General features: G+C 45.9%; 1 protein-coding gene across 3 annotated transcripts in view; it reads right to left on the bottom strand.

The window, feature by feature from the left end:
• LOC111139252 (phosphoribosyl pyrophosphate synthetase associated protein 2) overlaps nucleotides 1-22,459 on the bottom strand; it is a 49,010-nt gene that overhangs the window by 2,576 nt on the left and 23,975 nt on the right. For all 3 annotated transcript variants that reach the window (XM_022491473.1, XM_022491472.1, XM_022491471.1), the window contains 4 exons: nucleotides 21,669-21,724; nucleotides 14,156-14,304; nucleotides 6,465-6,535; nucleotides 2,511-2,657 (listed from right to left, as the gene is read on the bottom strand). In XM_022491473.1, coding sequence (XP_022347181.1) covers nucleotides 2,511-2,657; nucleotides 6,465-6,535; nucleotides 14,156-14,304; nucleotides 21,669-21,724 — 423 coding nt within the window. The remainder of the gene's footprint in view (nucleotides 1-2,510; nucleotides 2,658-6,464; nucleotides 6,536-14,155; nucleotides 14,305-21,668; nucleotides 21,725-22,459) is intronic.

The raw sequence follows: 22,459 nt of genomic DNA, 5'->3' as shown, positions 1-22,459 counted from the left end.
ATGATTGTTTAATTTTATTTATAATCTATACTCCCTACTTCCGAAATAAGCCTCGCGACTGCTTATGATAAGGACGCGCACACACGAGACTGGTGACACAGAGACGGACAGTCAGGATTGCTCCAAACCAGCACGAGGGACACGAAAGCCTAGCCTCATCTGATCCTGGTGACTCCTGCTTTTGTATCTGACATTCCTGGCAACTGAGGCAACAACGGAAACGTCAAGACTCACATAAATTATCACGGCCTGTAAAAGAGAACAGTTCCCAAATTCAACAACAACAACAAAGCAGAACCCCTACCCACTGGTATCAAACACGGGCCTCTTGGCACCCCTCCCAGAGAATTGGCGGGGGGAGGGGGGTGACCCCAGGGCAGGGCTGCTGTGCCTGCACTCCATGCCCCATGCTCCCTTGCAGGGGCCGGTTTTTCACGCGTCAACCCCCCTCACTGGGGAATGGATCTTCCACACCTATTCTAACCACGTTTTAGAAGACTGGCTTGAGGGAAGCCTGGGTGGCTCAGTCCGTTAAGCGTCTGCCTTTGGCTCAGGTCATGATCTCAGGGTCCTGGGATCGAGTTCCGCATTGGGCTCTCTGCTCAGTGGGGAGCCTGTTTCTCCCTCTCCCTCTGCCCCTCCCCCTGCTTGTGTGCACTCTCTCTCCGTCAAATAAATAAATAAAATTTTAAAAAAGCACCAGTTTTATTGAGATATCATTCGTGTACCCTCTAGTCAGCCATTTAAAGCGTACGCTTCACTGGTGTTTGGAACAATCAGAGCTGGGTTTCCCATGTCCCCCAAAAAGAGACCCTGCACCTCTTTGCGGTCACTCCTCATCTCACCCCTTCCCAAAGGCTTGGCAACCACTAGCCTACCACGTTATGGATGTCTATTCTGCACATTTAAGTTATTTGCTAAAACAAACCACAAACCCCACTTCCAATCCTGATTCATCAGGCCCGAGCACTACAGGCTCGTACTCCAGAAGAGGAGGACGGCAGCCTCCCCGCCTCTCCCCGCTTCCGCCTCCTGACTGGGGGCTCTGCTGTTGCCCCTGCCTGGCTTACCCTCCACCGTGGGACTGTGCTTTACCCGTAAGCTTAGAGGAAAAACCTGAGCATCCTAACCAGAATGAACACAGAAACCCCGCTGATTTATTTTTTATTTTTACTTGTAAAGATTTTATTTATTTGAGAGACAGAGATAGAGCGAGCGAGAGCAGGGAGGAGAGGGAGAAGCAGACTCCCCGCTGAGCAGGGAGCCCGACGCAGGGCTCAATCCTGGGCCCCAGATCATGACCTGAGCCGAAGGCAGGCGCTTAACCGACGGAGCCGCCCAGGTGCCCCAGAACCCGGTGTAGCCACTATGTCACTGGCCTGACTCCCCGTCCTGGGCATCGGCGTAAGGCCCCTCTCAAGACACAAGGGCGCCCATCCGCAAAGGCAGCCTCCCGTGCACTTGCGTCCATTTCTGCTGCTTTTATGCCTCCTCTCCAAAGTCCACTCTGCTCTAGGAGGCCAGGCTCCCGCAGGTCCCCCACATTCCTGTGGCTTGCTCTCTTGAATCTGCCCACACGCAGCGCCCGTGGGAACCACGTGGACAGCCCGTGAGAGCTGCTGCCTCGGGCCTGAAGACCTCTCCGTGTACTCAATATGGGAGTTCCTGTATCCGGTTTGTGGCCCTGAACGCCTTTCACGTGTTCTTGGCCCTTAGGATTATCTGTCCCGCTGAATAAGGAGGCTGGATGTGATCCCGGCCACACCAGCCTGGCCTCTGTCTGTGAGAAGGCACCTTGAACCCATTAACAGGGGGCCAGGCTCAAGATTGACCGCTGAAGAGAAGAGTGTGGGACTTGGAAAAGTAAAAGGAGTCTGAGCCATGTACAATTCAATACTCAGGAATTTACAGGGCAGAACACCTCCATTTCTTAAGAGAGATTAAAAATGTGATTTATGTGGTCGGAGTGGACAAGCAGATAAGCCGGCTGACCTGGGGGTTGGGGGGCAGACAAAGCAGGGGGAGTAAACCAGGACTTGGTTTCAGCCTCAAGGGAGCCACAAGCAGCTTGGGAAAACTGCGCTGTGTGCCTTCCTCCCAGTTTCATACCACAGGCATCTGTCTGTCCCAGTGAGAGAGCCGGGCTTTGCCATCATAAAGGCTCAGCCTACTAGCTGTGTGACCTTAAGAAGTCCCTGAACCTTTCTGAGGTAGGGCCTCCTGTCTTTCTAAAAGGGCTGCAGACGGGGAACCTGCAGGCCTGTGATGGAGTCTGGGGGTCAGGGAGGGGGTAGTGTGCATGGCACCATGCGTCACATGCCCCATTTACAAGAGTCAGTAAAACAATTACCATGGGCTAAAGACAGGCTTCCGGGCCCTGAAACGCAAACATAACCCACATTGTGAATCCATTCTTAACCACAAAATAACGCCCTCCCCCCACTTGCTCTAACTGGGACCGGGAGGCACACAGGTGCCGGGGCAGCTGTGCCCAGAGTCGTGGCCGTTACCTCGTCGATGGCAGACTCTTCAATCAGCCGGGGAGCATCTGACGACAACAAGCCGTGAGTTGCCATCACAAAGATCTTATACGCGCCCCTTTCCTTCAGGGTCTCTGCCGCGGCGAGGAAGCTGTCCACGTCATCAATGATGTCATCCTGTCAAGTCAAGGAGGGAGCAGAAGGTGCATAAACATGGGGGCAAAGGCGGGTTCCCCAAATCCAAAAAAACAAAGGGTATCATTCCACTCCAGCAGAACTGCGGCCCCATCTAACGTGGGGATATCGGGACACGGCAGGTCACTGTGCTCCTGACACATTCCCTGCAGGCCTCTTGGCCACACTGGGGGCTCCCTGGGGCCACCATCTCCACATTAACCCTTGTGGGTCTGGAAATGTTTCCTCAGTGGGCAAAGGCTCCAGAAATGCTCATTGAAGGTCTTTTGTTTTGTTTCTTAAAGATTTTATTTATTTGACAGAGAAGAGAGCAGCAGAGGGAGAAGGAGAAGCAGACTCCCCATGGGGCACAAAGTCCCATGCAAGACTGGATCCTAGGAATCCCGGGTCATGACCTGAGCCGAAGGTAGACACTTAACCGACTGAGCCACCCAAGCGTCCCGTTAAGGGTTTTTGGTTTTTTTTAATGCATAACAAAACTGCCAAAAGTGCTAGGCTCTAGCTAGTCCTTTCCTCTTTTCCTCTTGGTTTTCCTTATTTTCCACATCTTCTCCTCTGGGCACATGGGAAATATGCTTACTTACCTATGGCTTTAAAATGGAAAAGACGGTAATGGTGTTTTAACAAAATACACAGTCCAGTGGTTTCCCACCTAGGTGCCACAGGCTCCCAGTATGACAGGGTAGAAAATATATATATTGGTCTCCACCCCAGGCTCCTGGAACAGAGTTCCTTAAACCCTTGTAAATTTCTAAGTGATGATGAGAACACTAAGAACATCTTTTGTTCTACTATTTGTCTCTGATCCTGTTCCTGACACGGGGCTCCTAAGACCCTTGTAAATTCCTAAGTGATAAGAGCGCTAGGGGCATCTTTTATTCTGATGAGGTGACTCCCGGTGGGATCCTGAATGGGGGCTTGTCACCAGAAAGACCACGCCATGAGGAGAAGCTTGGGATTTCCATCCTCCAAACCCCATTCTCCAGAGAGGGGAGGAGGCTGGAAACAGAGTTAATGATCTATCATGCCTACGTGATGAAACCTCCATAAAACCCCCAAAAGTACAGAGTTTGGAGAGCTTCCGGACTGGTGAACACATCCACATACTGGAAGGGTAACATACCCCAACTCCATGGGGACAAAATATTCTGTCCTCTGGACAACCCCAGACCTTGCCCTATTTATCTCCTCATCGGTATCCCTTATGACATCCTTTAATAAACTGGTCCATACAAGTGTTCTGTGAGCTGCTGAATTCTGTGAGCCGCTCTAGCAAATTAATGCAGCCTGAAGGGGTCATGGGAACCTCTGCTTTGTAGCCAAATCATACAGAAGCTGCGCATAACCCAGGGCCGTACATGCAAATGGTATCGGAAGTAGGGTGGGAGAAGTCTTGTGGGACTGACCCTTAACCCGTGGGGCTCTGACACTAGCTCTGGGTGGATAGTGTCAGTACTGAGTTAAATTGGGGCACCTGGGTGGCTCAGTTGGTTAAGCATCTGCCTTTGGCTCAGGTCGTGATTTTGGGGTCCTGGGATGGAGCCCCACATCGGGCTCCCATGCACTCTTTCTCTGCACAACCCCCCATGCTTTCTCTCTCAAATAAAAGCTTTAAAAAAAAAAAAAGACCTCAGTTAACTTGTAGGACAAGTAACTGGTATCACAGAGAAAAACCCCACACGTTTGTGTGAGCTGTGAAGGGGATGTGCAGGAGAAAGACACAGGAAGTGGAAAACAGTCTTTCCTATCACACCCAGGCTACCAAAGTTACTTTAAGCCCACTAGGGTATCAAGCATAGGCTAGACTTGAATAAGTATTCACGCATTTATTTTATATGCATAGATATTATTCCTTTCATGTGTATACCGGTATTACCATGATCAAAGAAGAAAAACGTAGGTGTTACTTTAAAAGTGTTACTGGCAAAATGGTACAACCACTCAGAAACAAAGTTTGACGGGTTCTTATAAACTGTGTTCGCAATCACCGCGCAAGCCACTAATCGCACCTTTGGCCATTTAGCACAGAAAAAGTAAAACTCTGTTCACACAAAAACCTATACACAAATGTGCACAGCAGTTTTATTTCTAATAGCAGAAAACCAGAAACAATTCAGATGTCCTGCAGTGGTTCAACTGTGGTACCAACGTGCGTGGAAAACAGCGCAGCCTAAAAAGATGTGTTACTATACATAACCACTTGGCTGGATCCCCAGGGAAGCATGCTAAGTGAACAAAAAATCGATCTTAAAGGCTGACTGACTGTATTCTCCACTTGTATGATTTTCTCAAAGTCACCATTATAAAGACAGAGGACAGGTTAGCCACCGCCACAAGTTGGCATCAGGGGGCAAGGAGGGACCCGGAGATGAAGGAGTAGCATGAAGGAGGAGCCTGGCAGTGATGGCGTCGCTCTGTATCTGACCACGGTGGTGATTACACAAAGCTCCACGTGTGATAAGCCTGCACACGTCTACACGCATACATGTCATACCAGGGCTTTGGGGAGCAGCTGTGTGGGTGGTGGCGACCTCCATTTCCAGACTGTGTTACTGCACCACAGTTAAGCAAGGAGGAGGAAGCTGGATCAAGGAACTTAAGACTTGTCTGTACGATTCCTATGAATCAAAATTACTTCAAAATAAAAAGGGTTTTTTTTTTTTAAATGCAGTAGAAAGGGGGCAAAGGCATTACTAAATTCACAGCATCTTATTATGACAGATTTTGTTAAATAACGAATAAATTCATGGGCAGCTATTATTCTAGAAGATGACGTCAGAGACTCTGAACTCAGAAAAGACTTTGTGGATTCAGAAATTCACAAGCAAAACCTCAAGCACTGGGAAGAGCGAGGGGCCCCCACCATGGAGTCTTGGTGAACTGGAGCGACCACTCTGGAAACAGGCTGGCACCAGTCAGGGAAGTTGGAAATGTGTGTGCCTTCTGACCCAACCGCCCCACTCCCAGGAACCCAAGAAAGTTGTACATGTATGGTCCATAAAACAGGCATAAGACTGTTCAGAGCCAGTATTATCTGGAAAGAGAGAAGCTGTATGTTCATTGCCTGGAGAACGGATCGGTACGCCATGTCACGGTTGTACCAGAAACAGAACACAATGTGCAACCACATGTTACTACATGGAGAAATCCCAAACCAGCACTGAAGGGAAGTCATAAAGTACACAAAGACTTCATTATACAAACAGCAAGAACATGAAAAACAGAACCACCTAGCGTTTAGGGATACATACGGTCATGGCAGAATGTACAGCAAGTAAGGGCATGCATGGTGACTTTCGGGTTGCTGACAACCTCTGGGGGGAGGAGAGGTAAGAAAGACCAGGGAAGAGCCGAGGCGGCCTCATGGGGACAGGACTACGTTCTGTTTCCAAGCGGAGCAATGGGGTACACACACGTGTTCGTATTATTGTTGTTTTAATGATATCGGCATTAAATGTACTCCTTCTGTGCACTGGTTTTGTGAAGGGCAAGAGAATGTATGTTTTAAACAGTTACCAATTTTGCACCCTACCTTTATCGCAAAAAAATTTCCCGTGGTATGACAAACAGCTGCAAACATTTAGTAAAACTAAGGAGTTAGTTACAATTTCTTAATAAACTAATGATAACAATTTTCAGCTTGGGGACCAAAGTAAACATTTAGCACAAGGTACCAACTTAAAGGAGACTTACCTGGCCACACAGCTATCCCCACACCATTAACAAATAATTCAAAAGAATAACAATGGCAAATACAACAATTAATAATAAGAAGAGAGATCTACATACCACAATGATGGCGATCCTTCCTCCAACATCGCCAACAACTGTGATTGGGGGCTTTTCCTTAGGAATCAGCACTGGTCAGAATAAAACACACACACAAAAATCTCTATATTAAAGCCTTTAAAAAGTTAATGTCTCATGATAAAAAGAGCCAGAAACTAGAAACAGATGGGAACTTCCTCAACCTGAAGGGCAACTATGAAAAACTCACAGCTGACATCCTACTTAATGAAAGACTGAAAATTTCCCCCTAACATCAGGAACAAGCCAGGGATGCCTGCTCTCACCACTGCTACTCAACACGATACTGGACGCACTAGCCACGGTAATTAGGCAAGAAAAAGAAATAAAAGGGATCCAGGTGGGACAGAAAGAAGTAAAGCTATCTCTACTAGCAAATGACATGATCCTACATATAAAAAACACCAAAGAATCCACAAAGAACTACCAAAGCTAACACACCAATTCACCAGAGCTGCAAGGTAACACACAAAAATCAGTTGTTTCTACACGAGCGATGAATGAGCTGAAGGAGAAATTAGGAAAACAACTCCACTTGTAAAAGCAGTAAAAAGAATAAAATCCCTAAAAATAAATTTAACCAAAGAGGTGAAAGACCTGTACACTGAAACTATAAAACACTGCTGAGAGAAATTAAAGAAAACATAGATAAATGGAAAGACATCCCATGTTCATGGATCAAAGCATTAATACTGGTAAGATGGCAATGCTCCCCAAAGTGATCTACAGATTCAATGCAATCCTTATCAGAATCCCAACTGCTTTTCTGGCAGAAATTACCTGACCCCAAAATCCTAATATATCGAAATAAATGGGACCCCAAGTAGCCAGAAAAATCTTTTAAAAAGAAAGAATAAAGGTGCAGGACTCACACTTCTCTATTTCAGAACTTATTACAAAGCAATTAATCAAATGTGGTACTTGCATAAGAATGGAGATAAGCAGATCAATGGAACAGAACCAAATGTCCACAAATAAACCCAAACATCTACAATCTATTCTTCCCCCAGCTTTCTTGATATGTCATTGACATATAACACTGTGTACAACATAATGATTTGATAGACGTACATACTGCAAAATGATTACCACAATAAGATGAGTTAACATACCCATCACTTCACATAATTACAATTTTGTGTGTGTGTGGTGAGGATGTTTAAGATCTACTCTCTTAGAGGGACCTGGGTGGCTCCGTCGGTTAAGCATCTACCTTCGGTTCAGGTCATGATTCGGGGTCCTGGGATCAAGCCCCACAACAGGCTCCCTGCTAAGCAGGGAGTCTGCTTCTCCCTCTGCCTGCCTCTCCCCAGTTTGTGCTCTCACTCTCTCAAATAAATGAGTAAAATTTTAAAAAGAAAAAAAGCTACTCTTAGTAACTTTCAAGTAAATAATGTAGTATTATTAACTACAGTCACTATGCTGTACGTTAGAGTCCCCAGAAGCTATTCATTTTATAACTCTGTTTCATCCATCACCCCCCAGGACCTCGTAACTACCACTCTATTGTCTGTTTCTGTGAGTTCAACCTTTCCTTTAGCTTCTACATGTCATTGACACCATACAGTATCTGTCCTTCTCTGACTTATTTCACTTAGCACAACATCCTCAGAGTCCATCCATGTTGCCATAAATGGCAGGATTTCCTTCTGATGGCTGAATAATACTCTACTGTATATATACACATTTTCTTTAACCGTTCAACCACTGAGGGACACTTAGAATTGATTTTTGACAAGAGTGTCAAGGCCATTCGATGGGGAAAGGAAACAGTTTTTGACAAGTGGTGCTGGGAAAACTGGATATCCACATATAAAAGAATGAACTTGTACTCTTACCTCACACCATATTGAAAAATTAACTCGAAATGGATCAAAGACCTAAAAATAAGAGCTAAAGCTATAAAACTCTAAGTAGAAAACATGGGAGTAAATCCTCATGACCTTGGATTTGGCAAAGGATTCTTAGCTAAGACACCAAAAGACAAGCAATAGACTGAAATACAGATAAACTGGATTTCATCAAAATTAAAAGCTTCCATGCACCAAAGGACATTATCAGGAAAGTGAAGACAAACTACACAATGAGAGAAAACATACATATTTTCGACAAAGAGTCAAGTGTCCAGAATATGTAAAGAACTCCTACAACTCAACTATAAAAGGACAAACAACTCAATTCAATAATAAGCAAAAAATGTGAACAGACATTTCTCCCAAGAAGATACACAAATGGACAAGCACATGAGAAGATGAAACGTCATGAGCCATTAGGGAAATGCAGGAAAAAACTGTAACAAAGTACCCTTCAACCCACCAGGCAGATGATCATCAACAAAATCAGAAAACATTGGGGCGCCTGGGTGGCTCAGTGGGTTAAAGCCTCTGCCTTCGGCTCGGTCAGGATCTCAGGTCCTGGGATCGAGCCCTGCATCGGGCTCTCTGCTTAGCAGGGAGACTGCTTCCCCTCCCTCTCTCTGCCTCTCTGCTACTTGTGAACTCTGTTCTCTCTGTCAAATAGGTAAATAAGATCTTTCAAAAAAAAGTCAGAAAACAGTGTTGGTAAGGATGTGGAGAAATCAGAACCTTTAACCTTTGCTGGGAGGAATGTCAAATGGTACAGTTGCGATGGAAAATAGATGGGTAGCTCCTCAAAAAGTTAACATAAAATTACCATATGATCCAGCCACTGTAATCCTAGGTATAGACTCTGGAGAAATGAAATCACGTCCAGAAGAAACCTGCACGTGAACAAAAATGTAACAGCCTCACAGCCAAAGGTTGAAACAACTCCAGTGTCTATCAGCGGATGAAAGCACAACATGCTGTGGCATATCCACACACAATGGAATATTACTCAGCCATCAAAAGAAATTAAGTCCCGATACACACAAAGACATGAATGAACAACAAAGACAGTCTGGATGATTCCATTTATATGAAATGTCTGGAACAGGCAAAGTCATAAGAACAGAAAGCAGATCGGGACGCCTGGGTGGCTCAGTTGGTTAAGCAGCTGCCTTTGGCTCCGGTCGTGATCCCGGCGTCCTGGGATCGAGTCCCACATCGGGCTCCTTGCTCAGCGGGGAGCCTGCTTCTCCCTCTGCCTCTGCCTGCCATTCTGTCTGCCTGTGCTCGCTCTCTCTCCCTCTCTCTCTCTCTGACAAATGAATAAATAAAATCTTTAAAAAAAAAAAAAAAAAAAAGAACAGAAAGCAGATTAGTGGGGGCAAGGGGCGTGGGGTGTGATCATTCAGTGTGTAAGGGTGTTCCCTGGGGTGATGAAATGTTTGAAACTTAAAAGATACAGGGGTTGCACAGGACTGTAAATGTACTAAATGCCAGTGAACTGTATACTTTAAAACAGCTGTTATGTGAGCTTCACTTCAATTTTTACTTTTTACTTATTTTTAAAGATTTTATTTATTTATTTGTCAGGCAGGGAGAGAGAGCACAAGCAGGGGGAGCAGCGGGCAGAGGGAGAAGCAGACTCCCCACTGAGCAAGGAGCCCAATGCAGGAATCAAATCCCAGGATCCCGAGATCATGACCTGAGCCGAAGGCAGATGTTTAACCAACTGAGCCACCCGGGCATCCCTCACTTACAGTTCTGGAAGAAAAGTCAGTGTCACCAAAGGAAAAAAGCAGGAGCACTCCAGATCAGAGCTTCTCAACCTGGGCACCAGTCACATTTAGGGTCAGATAATTCTTTGTGGTGGGAGCTGTCCCGTGTGTTACGGGATATTTACGGCATCCTTGGCCCCCTCAATTATGACCACCAAAAATGTCAGACATCTCCAACCAAGTGTGCTCAATGGGACAAAATCCATGGCACCCCCCCACCCCAGTTGAGAACCAATGCTGTGGACTGAAGGAAGCTAAAGACATAGGACAACTAAATGTCATGTGATCCTAGGTGGCGGGGCGGGGGGGGGAAAGAGGGGGGAAGGACAACAGAAATGTAAAACCAAACAAAGCAAGATAAATCCCAAAACTGAATTTTTTACACTTTCCATACTTCCTTTCCCAGGCACCTGACCCCAGGACTGGAAAAAGAGTACAACAGTGTAGCCTTTAGGGAATCGGCCTGACAAAGAGCCGCATGAACAGTCTTACCTTTGAATTCATAAATCTCATGCATAAGCCCAGGTACAGAGCAAGAGTTTACCCACACACGTCCACTGAAACATTACACTGGCAAAGGACAGGCGCAAACATCAGGGCACCTGGGTGGCTCAGCAGGCTAATCATCTGACTCTTGCTTTTGGCTTGGGTCATAACCTCAGGGTCATAAGATCAAGCCCCGCATGGGGCTCCGCGATCAGCGCGGGGTGTTCTGCAGAGTCTCTCCCTCTCCCTCTGCTCCTCCCCACTGCTCACTCTCTCTAAAATAAATAAAATCTTAGGAAAAAAAAAAAAAAGGCAGGTGAAAACACACACCTGCTAGACCCTGACTGAGCTTAGGTTTCAGCCACATCCGCAGATGGGATATTCGACAGCCGTTAAAACTGCTGTTCAAGCAAGTTTTCAATCACCTGGGAGAAGGTGTGTTATGGAATCTGTGCCTGTTGGCACCGCGGCTCCGTAACCCAAGGAAGGAAACCATGGGAAGAGCCCCAGCAGAAGGTAAAAATGCTGTGTGTCTGGATTTAGTACTGATGAGTGTTTCCTTCCTTTACTCACTCTGTTTTGAATAATTTATATAGTGTGTTCCTATTCCGGAAAAGTACTGTTTTCTTTTTTAGTTGGCATTTTCCTTCTGTAAGAAACCAGAAAATACAAACTAATTTTTTAAATATAATGCTGAATATTAAAATCTTTTGATGTCATCACAATCTCAAAATATACGTGTGAAGCGGCAGAGGAATAACGCTTTCTACTGCCTCCAGATGTCTATTTGCATATATCTACTTGCTACCAACTTAAACAAGGCTAGAAGGCCAGGCCAGCAAACGTGCAAAAAAAGTTGGACAAATTCTGGTATATTCTCCACCAAGTCCTCTAGTGTTCACTGCTTGAGTCAAAATGTAAACACAGAAATGTTATTATTACAATCATGATGAAACAAGCTGAAACATAAAGGAAATGTCAGAAAACCCTAGTCCCTTGTTTTTACATGGGGGACGCGTAGCTCCGTCTCTCCAGCCCAGAAATGACTGGCTAAGACTGCACTTAAAACTAAAGCCCAGAAGTTAAAAGGAGCTGGTTCATCTTGCTGAAACGTTCCTGAACATACCTGACGTAACTGCAAAGCTGAATGGGAATGTGCTTCCCCCCCACCCCGCCCGGAGCTCAGGGAATGGGCTCATCCCTGTAGAGCCCTGTAGGGCTGCCTGACACTGCCCCTCACTGAGCAGACGTGGGCTCTGAAGGCAAGGCCAGCCATAGGCCTGAGTGCCCAGCAGCCTTGCAGCGTGGTACACGCACTAATGTGGGGCCTAATTAGCAAATCCCTAACCCTGGCTCCAGCCCCAGCTCTCTCTCCGCGTTTTTGTTTTTTTTTTTTTTTTTTTTAAGATATTTACTTATTCATTTGAGACAGAGAGCACAAGCGGGGTCAGGGGCCGAGGGAGAAGCAGACTCCCCACTGGTCCATCCCAGGACCCCCGGATCATGACCTGAGCCGAAGGCAGACGCCTAACGACTGAGCCACCCAGGTGCCCCCACCCCTTTAAACTCCCGGCACAGTGGGAGAGCGCCAGCTCCCAAGATGGAATGGGAGAGCACAGGCCTTCCCGTTCAGTGAGCCCACTGCTAGACTCCCAGGGCAGTGATATACGCTAAGTCACAAATGGAAGCCATGGATATCATGTTAAATTTTCTAGCAGCCACATTACAAAAGCACAAAGAAATAGATGAAACTAATTTTAAGAATACATTTTATTTAATCCAATATGTCAATTAATCATTTCAACAGGGACTCAATAAAAAGGGACTCTGATTAATAAAGATCTTTCACACTACGGTTTTCACACCCAGAGTGCGTGTCCTTCACATTCCCTGCACACCTGGTTCCCATTCGCCCCATTCCAGTGGACAGGGGGCCGCTAGACTGGACAGGACAGGACAGCACAGCCCAGCCCAGCCCAGCCCGAGGTCAAAGCCCTCCCGTGGTGCATCTGTGTAACTCTATCAGCCTCCCAGATCCGCCCTCCCTGTCTCTTGCCTCTCTTCCCTGCAATCTAACACCCAGCGCGGGCTTGGACTTCCGAAGACACCGAAGATACCCACAGCGCCAGCTCCAGAGAACTCTGCAGCCTTTTGTAATGCAAGTTAAAGACGCGGCATTGAAAACCCTCCCATCCCTCCAGCAGACTCCTGCCGCCTCACCCCCATCTTTGTCCCCAAGGACCTTCCAGTAGTCAGGGCAATGTCCTTCCTGGTCACACTGGGGCTGGACACAGGCCCCAGCCCTTGCCCCCAGAGGCTGCCCTCTTGCCCCTATAGGCGGTCCTGGCTCCCTGATCCAACCGACCCCCGGATGCTGGCTCTCTCCACCTCAGCCCACCGAGATCCCCAGGCATGGCCCCAACCTCAGCTTCCTCCCGGCAGCCCCAGTACAGTTTTCCTTCTCTCAAGTGTTCTCTATTTGCAAATGAGCCACCTCCTGGGCAAAGCAAGAACCCAAAGGGCTGCAGAATATGCCACAGTGGCATGAAAATGATTCTTAGCTGAAGGTACAGGAGCTCCTGAAACCCCTTCTGGTTGAAAAGCAGAGCTCCCCAAAAGAACTCGAAAGAATTCAAATGTCATAAATCCCCTCCTAGGAACAACCAGGGAAGACTAACTTACCACCCAGACGAGAAGTCAGCACACACCCAGACAGACACAGTCACAAAACCATCCAACTCCTTTCTGTGCTAAGGGCCCTCCATCTCTTCTAAAAGTCACCTGTTTGCCAGCTTCCCCTGGTAAGATCCCCCAATCCTAAACCCTGTCTTTTCTTGCGCTCATCTATCTTTTGTGAGATTTGCAGGCCCCTAAGTCTGAATCTAAAGAGGACAGAGGACAAGTTTTTCTTCCCCAACAGATGCAAAGGCAGAATTTTTTTTAATTGAAAAGATGTTAGTAAAGCACGAAGGAAGTTTCTTAAAACAGAAACAAATTCACACATAACTGCCCCACCCTGTCACCATCTTGGCACCTTTTGTACTCCCTCTGGGACCTCACACAAGCACAGAGATACACTCTTGTATTCTGCCAATTCCCATATATTCCAGATTTTTCTCTTGTATCCAGCTAGGCTTAACTATTTCAGTGGGCTGCATATTTAGTTGTGCTGATACAAGATAACTTACAAGGGCCTACCCTCTACGAAGCCATTTAGACGTTTCCCATATTCTGTATTCAAAGTAACACTACTGGTGGGTAATATGCACAATTTTTTGCTTGTGTTAAACTCTCCTCAAGGATCTATTGCTGAGTGAATAGATGAAATTCTCTGAAATGGCAGAACTAAGCCTCTCCCTCGTTCTTGTTATGATCACACAAATTGCTTCTAGAAGGCTCTATGATCCACAGGGCTATCAGAAATACACTTGTAATGATGGGGTATTAATCAGTTTTTGCCAACTTAAAAAAACAAGAGAAGGGGCCATTCACAGTGGGAAGACAATACGTTTAGGCAGCCCTGAAAGCAAAGAGGAAAGTGACAAAGAGGGGCTGGCACACTTACTGGGGATCTCCAGGCTGGGGTGGATGGCAGCCACGCTCCTGACCATGGGCGGGGAGTGCCGTCCATCCACCAGGTCGGACTCGGCGTCCTGAGCTTCTCCGTGAATCACCGCGATGCCCAGTCGCAGGCGCTCCGCGAAAGACTGCGCCCTGAGGGAGAGCACGAGACACGGTTCAGAGAGCACACAGCCTCCGTTTTCTGATGTTTACGAGTGGAACATACAAGAACAGGCATCCAGTGCAGTTTCCAAGAGGATTCGCGAAAAGAGAAAATGATCTTCAAGTCCTGGGATCGGGGACAAAGCGTGGGGACCCCCAGTGATGAGCATGTCCCTATGGCTGTGGGCATGGCAGTGGCTGGGCAGTGGCAGGCCCCGTGGGCGCTCAGCGGGCTAGATGCACCTGCGCTGGCTGACTGGGCTAAGCCTAATCTTCCCCCATTCTAACTGCTAATCCACCTCGCCACCCACCGAATAGTGAGAACCAGCCACAGGAGACAAAGGGCATTAAATACTCGTCAAAGTTGGAAGCGTCAATTTTTAAGTTTTACTGAGATATAAGTGAGACCCAACGAACTCTATGTATTTAAACTGTACAATCTCATCAGCTCTGATGTGCACACACATCCGTGCAAACCATCAGCATGATAAAGACAATGAAAAGATCTACAGATGCCAGACACGTCCTTGTGCCCTTTAGGAACTCCTTCCAGCACCTCGCCACCAATAATCTGCCTTCTGGCACAGAGTCTGACCCCTTCTAGAACCTTGTAAGTGGAATCGGAGTCTGTCGTCGTTTCTTGTCTAACTTCGCTCACTAAGGATAACATTTTGGAGATTCAACCACATTATATGGCACAGCAACAGGCCATCCCTTCACACAGTAACAGTCCGTGGTTCGGGTCTACCAGACCTTGTTCACTTACGCGATACGTTTTTGAGTTATTCCCAGTTCTGAACTATGGCAAAACCGCTTTGAACATTCACGTACAGATTTTTGCATGGACTCACGCTTTCCTCTCTCTTGGTTAAAGACCTAGGAGTAGCATGGCTGGATCATAAGGTAAGGCATATATTTAACTCTCCAAAAAACAACCAGACTGTTCTGCAAAGTGGTTATACCATTTCACAACCGCCTGAGCAGGGCACAAGGGTCCCAGGGCCTCCACGTTCTCACCGATACGTGGTGTGGCAGATTTCAAATGCTTTCCATTCTGATGGTGCCTAGTGGTACCTTGCTGTGCTTGCCGTTGGGATTTCCCTCATAGCAAACGGTGCTGAACACCTTTCATGTGCTTATTTGCCCTTCGAATGTATACTTTGATAAAGGGTTTGCTTATCTTTTGCCAATTTTTTTAGTTAGGTTGTTAGTTCTGTACTAACTTTTGGGAATTCTTTCTATCTTCTGCATGTAAGTTGGGTTTTTTTTTATGTTTATTTATTTAAATTTTTAAGTGATCTCTCCACCCAACATAGGGCTTGAACTCATGGCCTTGAGATCAAGAGTCGCACACTCTTCCCACTGAGCCAGCCAAGTGCCCTGAATATAAATTCTTTATCAGGTACATGCTTTACACATACTTTCTCCCAATCTGTGCCTTCTGTCATTCTCCTGTTATGTCTTCCGAAGAGTAGTTTTACTTTTGATGATGTTTAATTTAATAAATTTTTTCTCATGGGGCACCTGCCTGAGTGGCTCAGTGGGTTAAAGCCGCTGCCTTCGGCTCAGGTCATGATCCCGGACGCCTGGGATCAAGTCCCACATCCAGCTCCCTGCTCAGCAAGGAGTCTGCTTCTCCCACTGACCTCTCTCCTCTCATTCTTTCTCTCTCTCCCTCTCAAATAAATAAGATCTTTAAAAAAAAAATTAAAATATAAAACATTTTTGTCCAACCAAAGTCACAAAGATAAAAAATTTTTGTCCAACCAAAGTCACAAAGATTTTTTCTCCCACAGTTTCCTTCAGAAGTTTTACAGTTTTAGGTTCCACATTTAGTTATAGGATTTTTAGTTGATTTTTGCATATGATGTAAAATATGACTCAAAATCATATTTTGTACGTGAATCATTCGAATACCATTTGTGAAAAGGAAAATATGACTCGAAATCATTATTTTGTCCATCCAATCATTTCAACACCATTCGGGAAAAGGGCGACCCCTTTTTCTCCACTGTAATGCTTTTGCAGCTTTGTTGGAAGCCAGCGTTCTAGATACGCACAGGTCTGTTTCTGGACTTGATTCTGTTCCACTATTCTATTTTTCTCTCTTTACCCCAACGCTGCCCAGTCAAGGTCGCTTTAGCATTATAGTAAGTTTTGACTTCAGTGTTAGCTCTCCCAGATCTAACTCCCAGAAGTTATTCTTTCTCAAAGTCTAACCAGCACTGACACATGCCTGAGTGGATGGGCAAGTCAGTCTCAATCCTACTTGGCCAACACCCAAATCCCTAATCACAGGTGTGGAAAACACCCAAGAAGTGACGAGCGCTGCCACTGTCTTCCAAGAAACAACATGCAGCTGAATCACCGTGGATCACTTTCTTCAACCGCTCTCGTCTGTGAGAGATCATAAATGCCAGAGAAGAGCAGATGAGGTAGGTCGAGGTCTTCATACTAGCTGCTGTTAACACAGTAACACAGACTAAGGGTGCTTCGACATAGAAATGTATTCCTCACAGTTCTGGAGGCTGGCAGCCCCACATGAGGGCATGGCAGAGCTGGTGCCTGGTGAGGGCCTGCTTCCTGGTTTGCAGACGGCCCCCCGTCTCTCATGGTACCTTCATGCGGCAGAGAGCCACGACAAACGTCTCACTCTCCCCACAAGACCACTAATCCCAGACATGAGGGCTCCACCTTCATGACCTAATCATCTCCCAAAGGCCTCACCTCCTAATCTCATCATACTGGGGGTTAGGATTTCAAGATGAATTTTGGGGGGACACACACACACTCTGTCCACAATAGTAGCGAAAACACTGGACACTACACATAACCTTCCTGAGGGATCTTCTCAGGCCTCATCAAACCTGACACAAATGGCTAGATGCCAAACACTGGGGGCGCCTGGGTGGCTCAGTCGGTTAAGCCTCTGCCTTCGGCTCACGTCATGATCTCGTGGTCCCAGGATCGACCCCCATGTCAGGCCCCTTGTTCAGTGGGGAGTCTGCTTCTCCCTTTTACTCTCCCTCTGTGCTCCCCACCACCAAATAAACAAATAAAATCTTTTAAAAAAATGACAAACACTGTAGTACAGTTGACCCTTGAATAACATAGGTTTGAACTGCGTGGGTCCACTTATAGGTGGGTTTTTTTACATATATAAATACGGTACGATACTGTAAGTTTATTTTGTCTTATGATTTTCTTAATAACATTTTTTTTCTCTGCCTTACTTGCAGTAAGAATACAGTATACAATACAAACGACAAAATAGACATTAATCGACTATTTATGCTCTCAGTATTACTGATTAAGTTCTGGGGCAGTGAAAAGTGATGTGTGGATTTTTGAAGCATGGGGGGGTGGTGCCCTAAAACCCGTGTTGCTCAAGAGTCAACTGTGCTAATAAAAGCCAAATAAACTGAGCCAAAGGCTACCATAGTGATACAATCTCATCAACAAACGGAATTAGATGTCAAGTGAGTATTATGGAAGTTATGAGAAGCCTATCCATAGGGGCGAGACCAAAGAAAATTCATCATATTCTTTGGGTATTTAGTGGGAAAAATGTATCAAAATGCCCTGTGGCTACTTCTGTTACTGAAGCTACTTCTGTTTCCGCTGAGATGGGGCAGCCTCCCAAGTCAGAAAACTCTAACACACTGACTGCCCTTCTCCAGCCAACCGCCACAGAAATCAGCTACACCACTGCTGACACAGCAAAGGTCAAGCAGGGGGTCTACCCTTCCTCCCTTGCCAGGCTATAATGATGAGACCCAAACCCTCCAAAGGGGCAGTTTAAGAGAATGCCAAGTAGAGAGCTGGGACTTTCATCCCTACCGAGCAGTAATGATCCCCCACCCCCCACAGTCAGTGCAGAGTGAACCCTGGACTTCCAACCCCACTCAGCAGTAAAAGGTGCCTTTCCCTCTCCCCTCTGAGGTGGTGTCAAGGGAGGCCTCGTGGAGTCAGGACTCTCACCAGCCCCGTGGTGACAAGGCCACTTGGTGTCAGCAGAGGATTCACAGGGAGTGGTACTCCCACGTCCACCTACTTGTGGGTGTTCTGATCTGATTCTTACTACAAAGCTACAGTAATCAAAACTGTAGTATTGACATTCAGACAACAGAACAGATCTGAGAGTCTGGAAATAAACACAAACATCGATGGCCAACTGACTTGGGACGAAAATACCAAAGCCATTCGAGGGGGCTAAAGCACAGTCTTTTCAACGAATGGTGTTGGATGGCCAGATATTCACGTGGGAAACAAAGAAGCTGGGACCCGACACCTCCCTCCATATATAAAAATGAACTCAACATGGATCAACCACCTAAACATAACAGCTAAAACTAAACCACTGGGAGAAAACGCAGGGGCAAAACTTAATAACCTTGGATTTAGCAATGGCTTCTTAAATATGATGTCAGAGCAAAAGCAGTAACATAGCTAACCCAGACTTCATAAAAATTAAAAACTTTTGTGTGTCGAAGGACATTGTCAAGACAGGTAAAAGAGGGACACCTGGGTGGCTCAGATGGTTAAGCATCTGCCTTTGGGTCAGGTCATGATCCCAGGGTCCTAGGATTGAGTCCCACTGAGCAGGGAGCCTGCTTCTCCCTCTGCCTGCCGCTCCCCCTGCTTGTGCTCTCTCACGCTCTCTCTAACAAATAACTAAAATTAAACAACAACAACCACCACCACCACCATACAGGTAATGATCCCAGGGTTCTGGGATCAAGCCCCACATCAAGCCCACTGGGCTCTGCTCAGTGGGGAGCCTGCTTCCTCCTCTCTCTCTCTCTCTCTCTCTCTCTGTCTGCCTCTCCGCCTACTTGAGGTCTCTGTCAAATAAAAAAAAAAATTAAAAAAAAAAAAGATAACCTACAGAATGGGGTAAAATATTTGCAAATCCTCTATCCAATAAGGGCCTAGTACCCAGGATACACAAAGAACTCCTATAACTCAACCACAAAAAGGCAAACAACCCCGTTAAAAAAAGTGCGAAAGACTTGAACAGACATTTCTCCAAAGATATACCAATGGTTAATGAGCACACGGAAAGACGCTCAACATCCTTCATTGTTAGAGAAGCGCAAATCAAAACCACGGTGACGGACCACTGCACACCGACTGCGATGGCCATAACAACAACAATAATAATAATAAAACCGAAAATACATGTTGGTAAGGATGGAACCCTTGTACATCCCTGGAGAGAATGTGAAATGGTACCCGCTGTAGTTCAGCAGTCCCTCCAAAATGTAAGCATAGAATTACCATATACCGAGCACTTGCGACCCTTGGTACACTGACTTTGACAAGAAATGAAAACATACATTGACACAGCAACTTGTACATAAATGTACAGCAGTATTCTTTGTAACAGTCAAAAGGTGGGGACAACCCAAATGTCCTTCAATACATGAACGGATAAACAGTGTGGTCTATCCCGACTGTGGGGATTTTTCAGCTGTAAAAATGAAATGACTGACTGATACACACTACAGTGTGGACGAACCTGGAAAGCAGGAGGCTACATGAAAGAAACCACACCCAAAAGGCCATGTGTTACGTGGCTTCATTTATATGAAACATCCAGGACAGGCAAATCCACGGAGACAGACAGCAGATTCGTGGTTGCCAGGGGCTGGGGGAGAGAGGGTCACGGACAGTGATTTCTTCATGGGTATGGAGTGTTCCTCTGGAGTGATGAAACAGCTCTGAAACCTGAGAGAGGCTGTGCCTGCAGAACATTGTGAAGGCACTAACTGCCCACGGACTGCAGACTTTAAAATGATTAATTATACCTTCTGTGATTTTCACCTTAACGGCAACTGAAAGCACGTATATCAGAGAAAAACAAATTACTACATTAAAACTGATCCAGCATGGGGCGCCTGGGTGGCTCAGTGGGTTAAGCCTCTGCCTTCGGCTCAAGGTCATGATCTCAGGGTCCTGGGATGGAGCCCCACATTAGGCTCTCTGCTTAGCGGGGAGCCTGCTTCCCCCTCTCTCTCTGCCTGCCTCTCTGCCTACTTGTGATCTCTCTCTGTCTAATAAATAAATAAAATCTTAAAAAAAAAAATTGACCCAACACAATGCCCAGAGAAGCGTCTGGAAGTTTTAGATTCTAAAACGAGTCATGGATTATGACGACTTCATCAAATGGATGATACAAAACTCCAGAGACTGAGCTTCTCGAAGGACGTGTGGTGTGGGCACAGCCTCGGCTGTACTGGACATGGCAACTTCATGTCTTTATCTCAAATGCTGGCCTAATTTATTTAATCTCCTAAATGTCCTTCATCATTTATAACGGAAAACTACGTATTATAATATCTTTTAAGTCACTGGCTTACTGTCTGCAAGCTCTCCCTCATCCTTCAATATTAACAGCCCGTGGGGCCTAGGATGGTTGTTTCTATGTTTGCTTATGCTCTGCAGGGCTGCACAGGGATCCAGCGAGCAAAGGCATTCAATCGTGGGACATGATTTTAAGAGCATTTTTAGGGGCGCCTGGGTGGCTCAGTCCATTAAGCATCTGACTCTGGATTTCAGCTCAGGTCATGATCGCAGGATCATGAGATCAAGTCCCGGGTCAGGCTTTGTGCTGGGTATGAACCCTGCTTACAAGTCTCTTTCTCTCTCCCCCACAACAACCTCTCCCTGTCTAAAAAAAAAAAAAGAAAAAAAGAGGGGAGCTTTTTTAGGAAAAAGACTTTCTTCCTACATTTGCTTTTGCTCTCTCCCTTCCCAACAAAGTGGCTTCTCCAGAAAACGTGAGTAAATGAAATCCTATCAATCCCTAACCACTTTAAATATTGTCTTACTGATTCATCGGTCACTCCAGGTTACCTGTAACTCTCAGCACTGCCCTATCTGTATGCCTCAGGGTGTTTTTGTTCTGTAAAATGTCACTTTTTAACACATACCAATAAGTGGCCTCTCGGCTGGCTACAATTCTGTTAATGAATTACTGAGTTCTTGTAATAAAAGGCAAAAAACAACTACACAGTATATTCACTGGTACTGTAAATATCATGGGTTTTAAACACCCTGGAACTGAAGGTGACCGCCAATCTGGAAATGAGAGAAGCACTAGGTCAGGCTTCCCGACACCTGGGTGTCTTTGATAGGTGGGCACAGATTGGGATTGGGAAAAAAAAAAAGAGGAAAATTAATCATCATTTTTAAAATGGAGTCAGGAGACGATCTTTTAAACTATCAGCCCATAGAATAAAAACAAGAGACACCACTGGGAACCACTGAGGTAGAATCCAGAGTGTTTGGGATCCAATCGGGGATGTGATTCTCCACGCGGACCCGAGGGGTAGCCATGAGCTCCCACCTACCTCTTGGCCGAGGCTGGAGATTTGGCCACAATCACCGCATTCCTGTAATCCGGGATCTGTGACAGACAAGAGGTCAGGGATTACTCCCATGTCTCCATGAGGCTACCAACATCCGACAGTCCATAAAAAGGAACATTCCAAGACTCAAAAATGTCATCTGGCCACTTGAAAGTTTTCCAAAAAGAGAAAAAGTTCAAAGTAAATTTCCCCTTCGGAAAACAAAGAAACCCCTACCTAGGAAAAAGTATTATCAGGGTATGAGCCGCACAGACTGAAGACAAAAAGAGTAGGGCTCGTTGCCGATTAGCTCGTATCTATATCAGCAAATGCTGATGATGATGGCATAAAGACATTTTGATCAAGTCAACAGGAGGTGCTCTCGTGAACCCGTTGCATGGGATTTCCCAGTGCCAGGATGGTACCCATCCAAAGTGAATCCAAAGTAACTGTCCAATTCCAAATCAGTGCCGTCCATACAAAGGAGTACTGGGTCTCAGTCACGGCATATTGAAGAAACCAATTTGTTAAAGGATAATCGCAAAGGTGGGGTTTTAATCAGGTATGAAGAACCCTTAAGAAGATAACTAAAATACCAATCTACTTTGGAGTCTTTCACTGTTGAACATTTGAAGTGATCTGTGCTAGTGACGATCATAACCAAAGATATACCATTAGCAACTTCTAAGAATTGAGAAGACGGAACACTTTTTAAGCTGTGCAGTGGGGTGTTTCTGACTTCGTCCTGGCCATATTTTCCGATTATGTTCTTAAAATTTAAACACGTCACTAAA

This window comes from Enhydra lutris, unplaced genomic scaffold, assembly GCF_002288905.1.
Source record: "Enhydra lutris kenyoni isolate GAN:26980312 unplaced genomic scaffold, ASM228890v2 scaffoldscaffold97, whole genome shotgun sequence".
NCBI lineage: Eukaryota > Metazoa > Chordata > Mammalia > Carnivora > Mustelidae > Enhydra > Enhydra lutris.
Note: the sequence above shows the minus strand (reverse complement) of the source record. Positions and strands in the feature narration are given on the sequence as shown.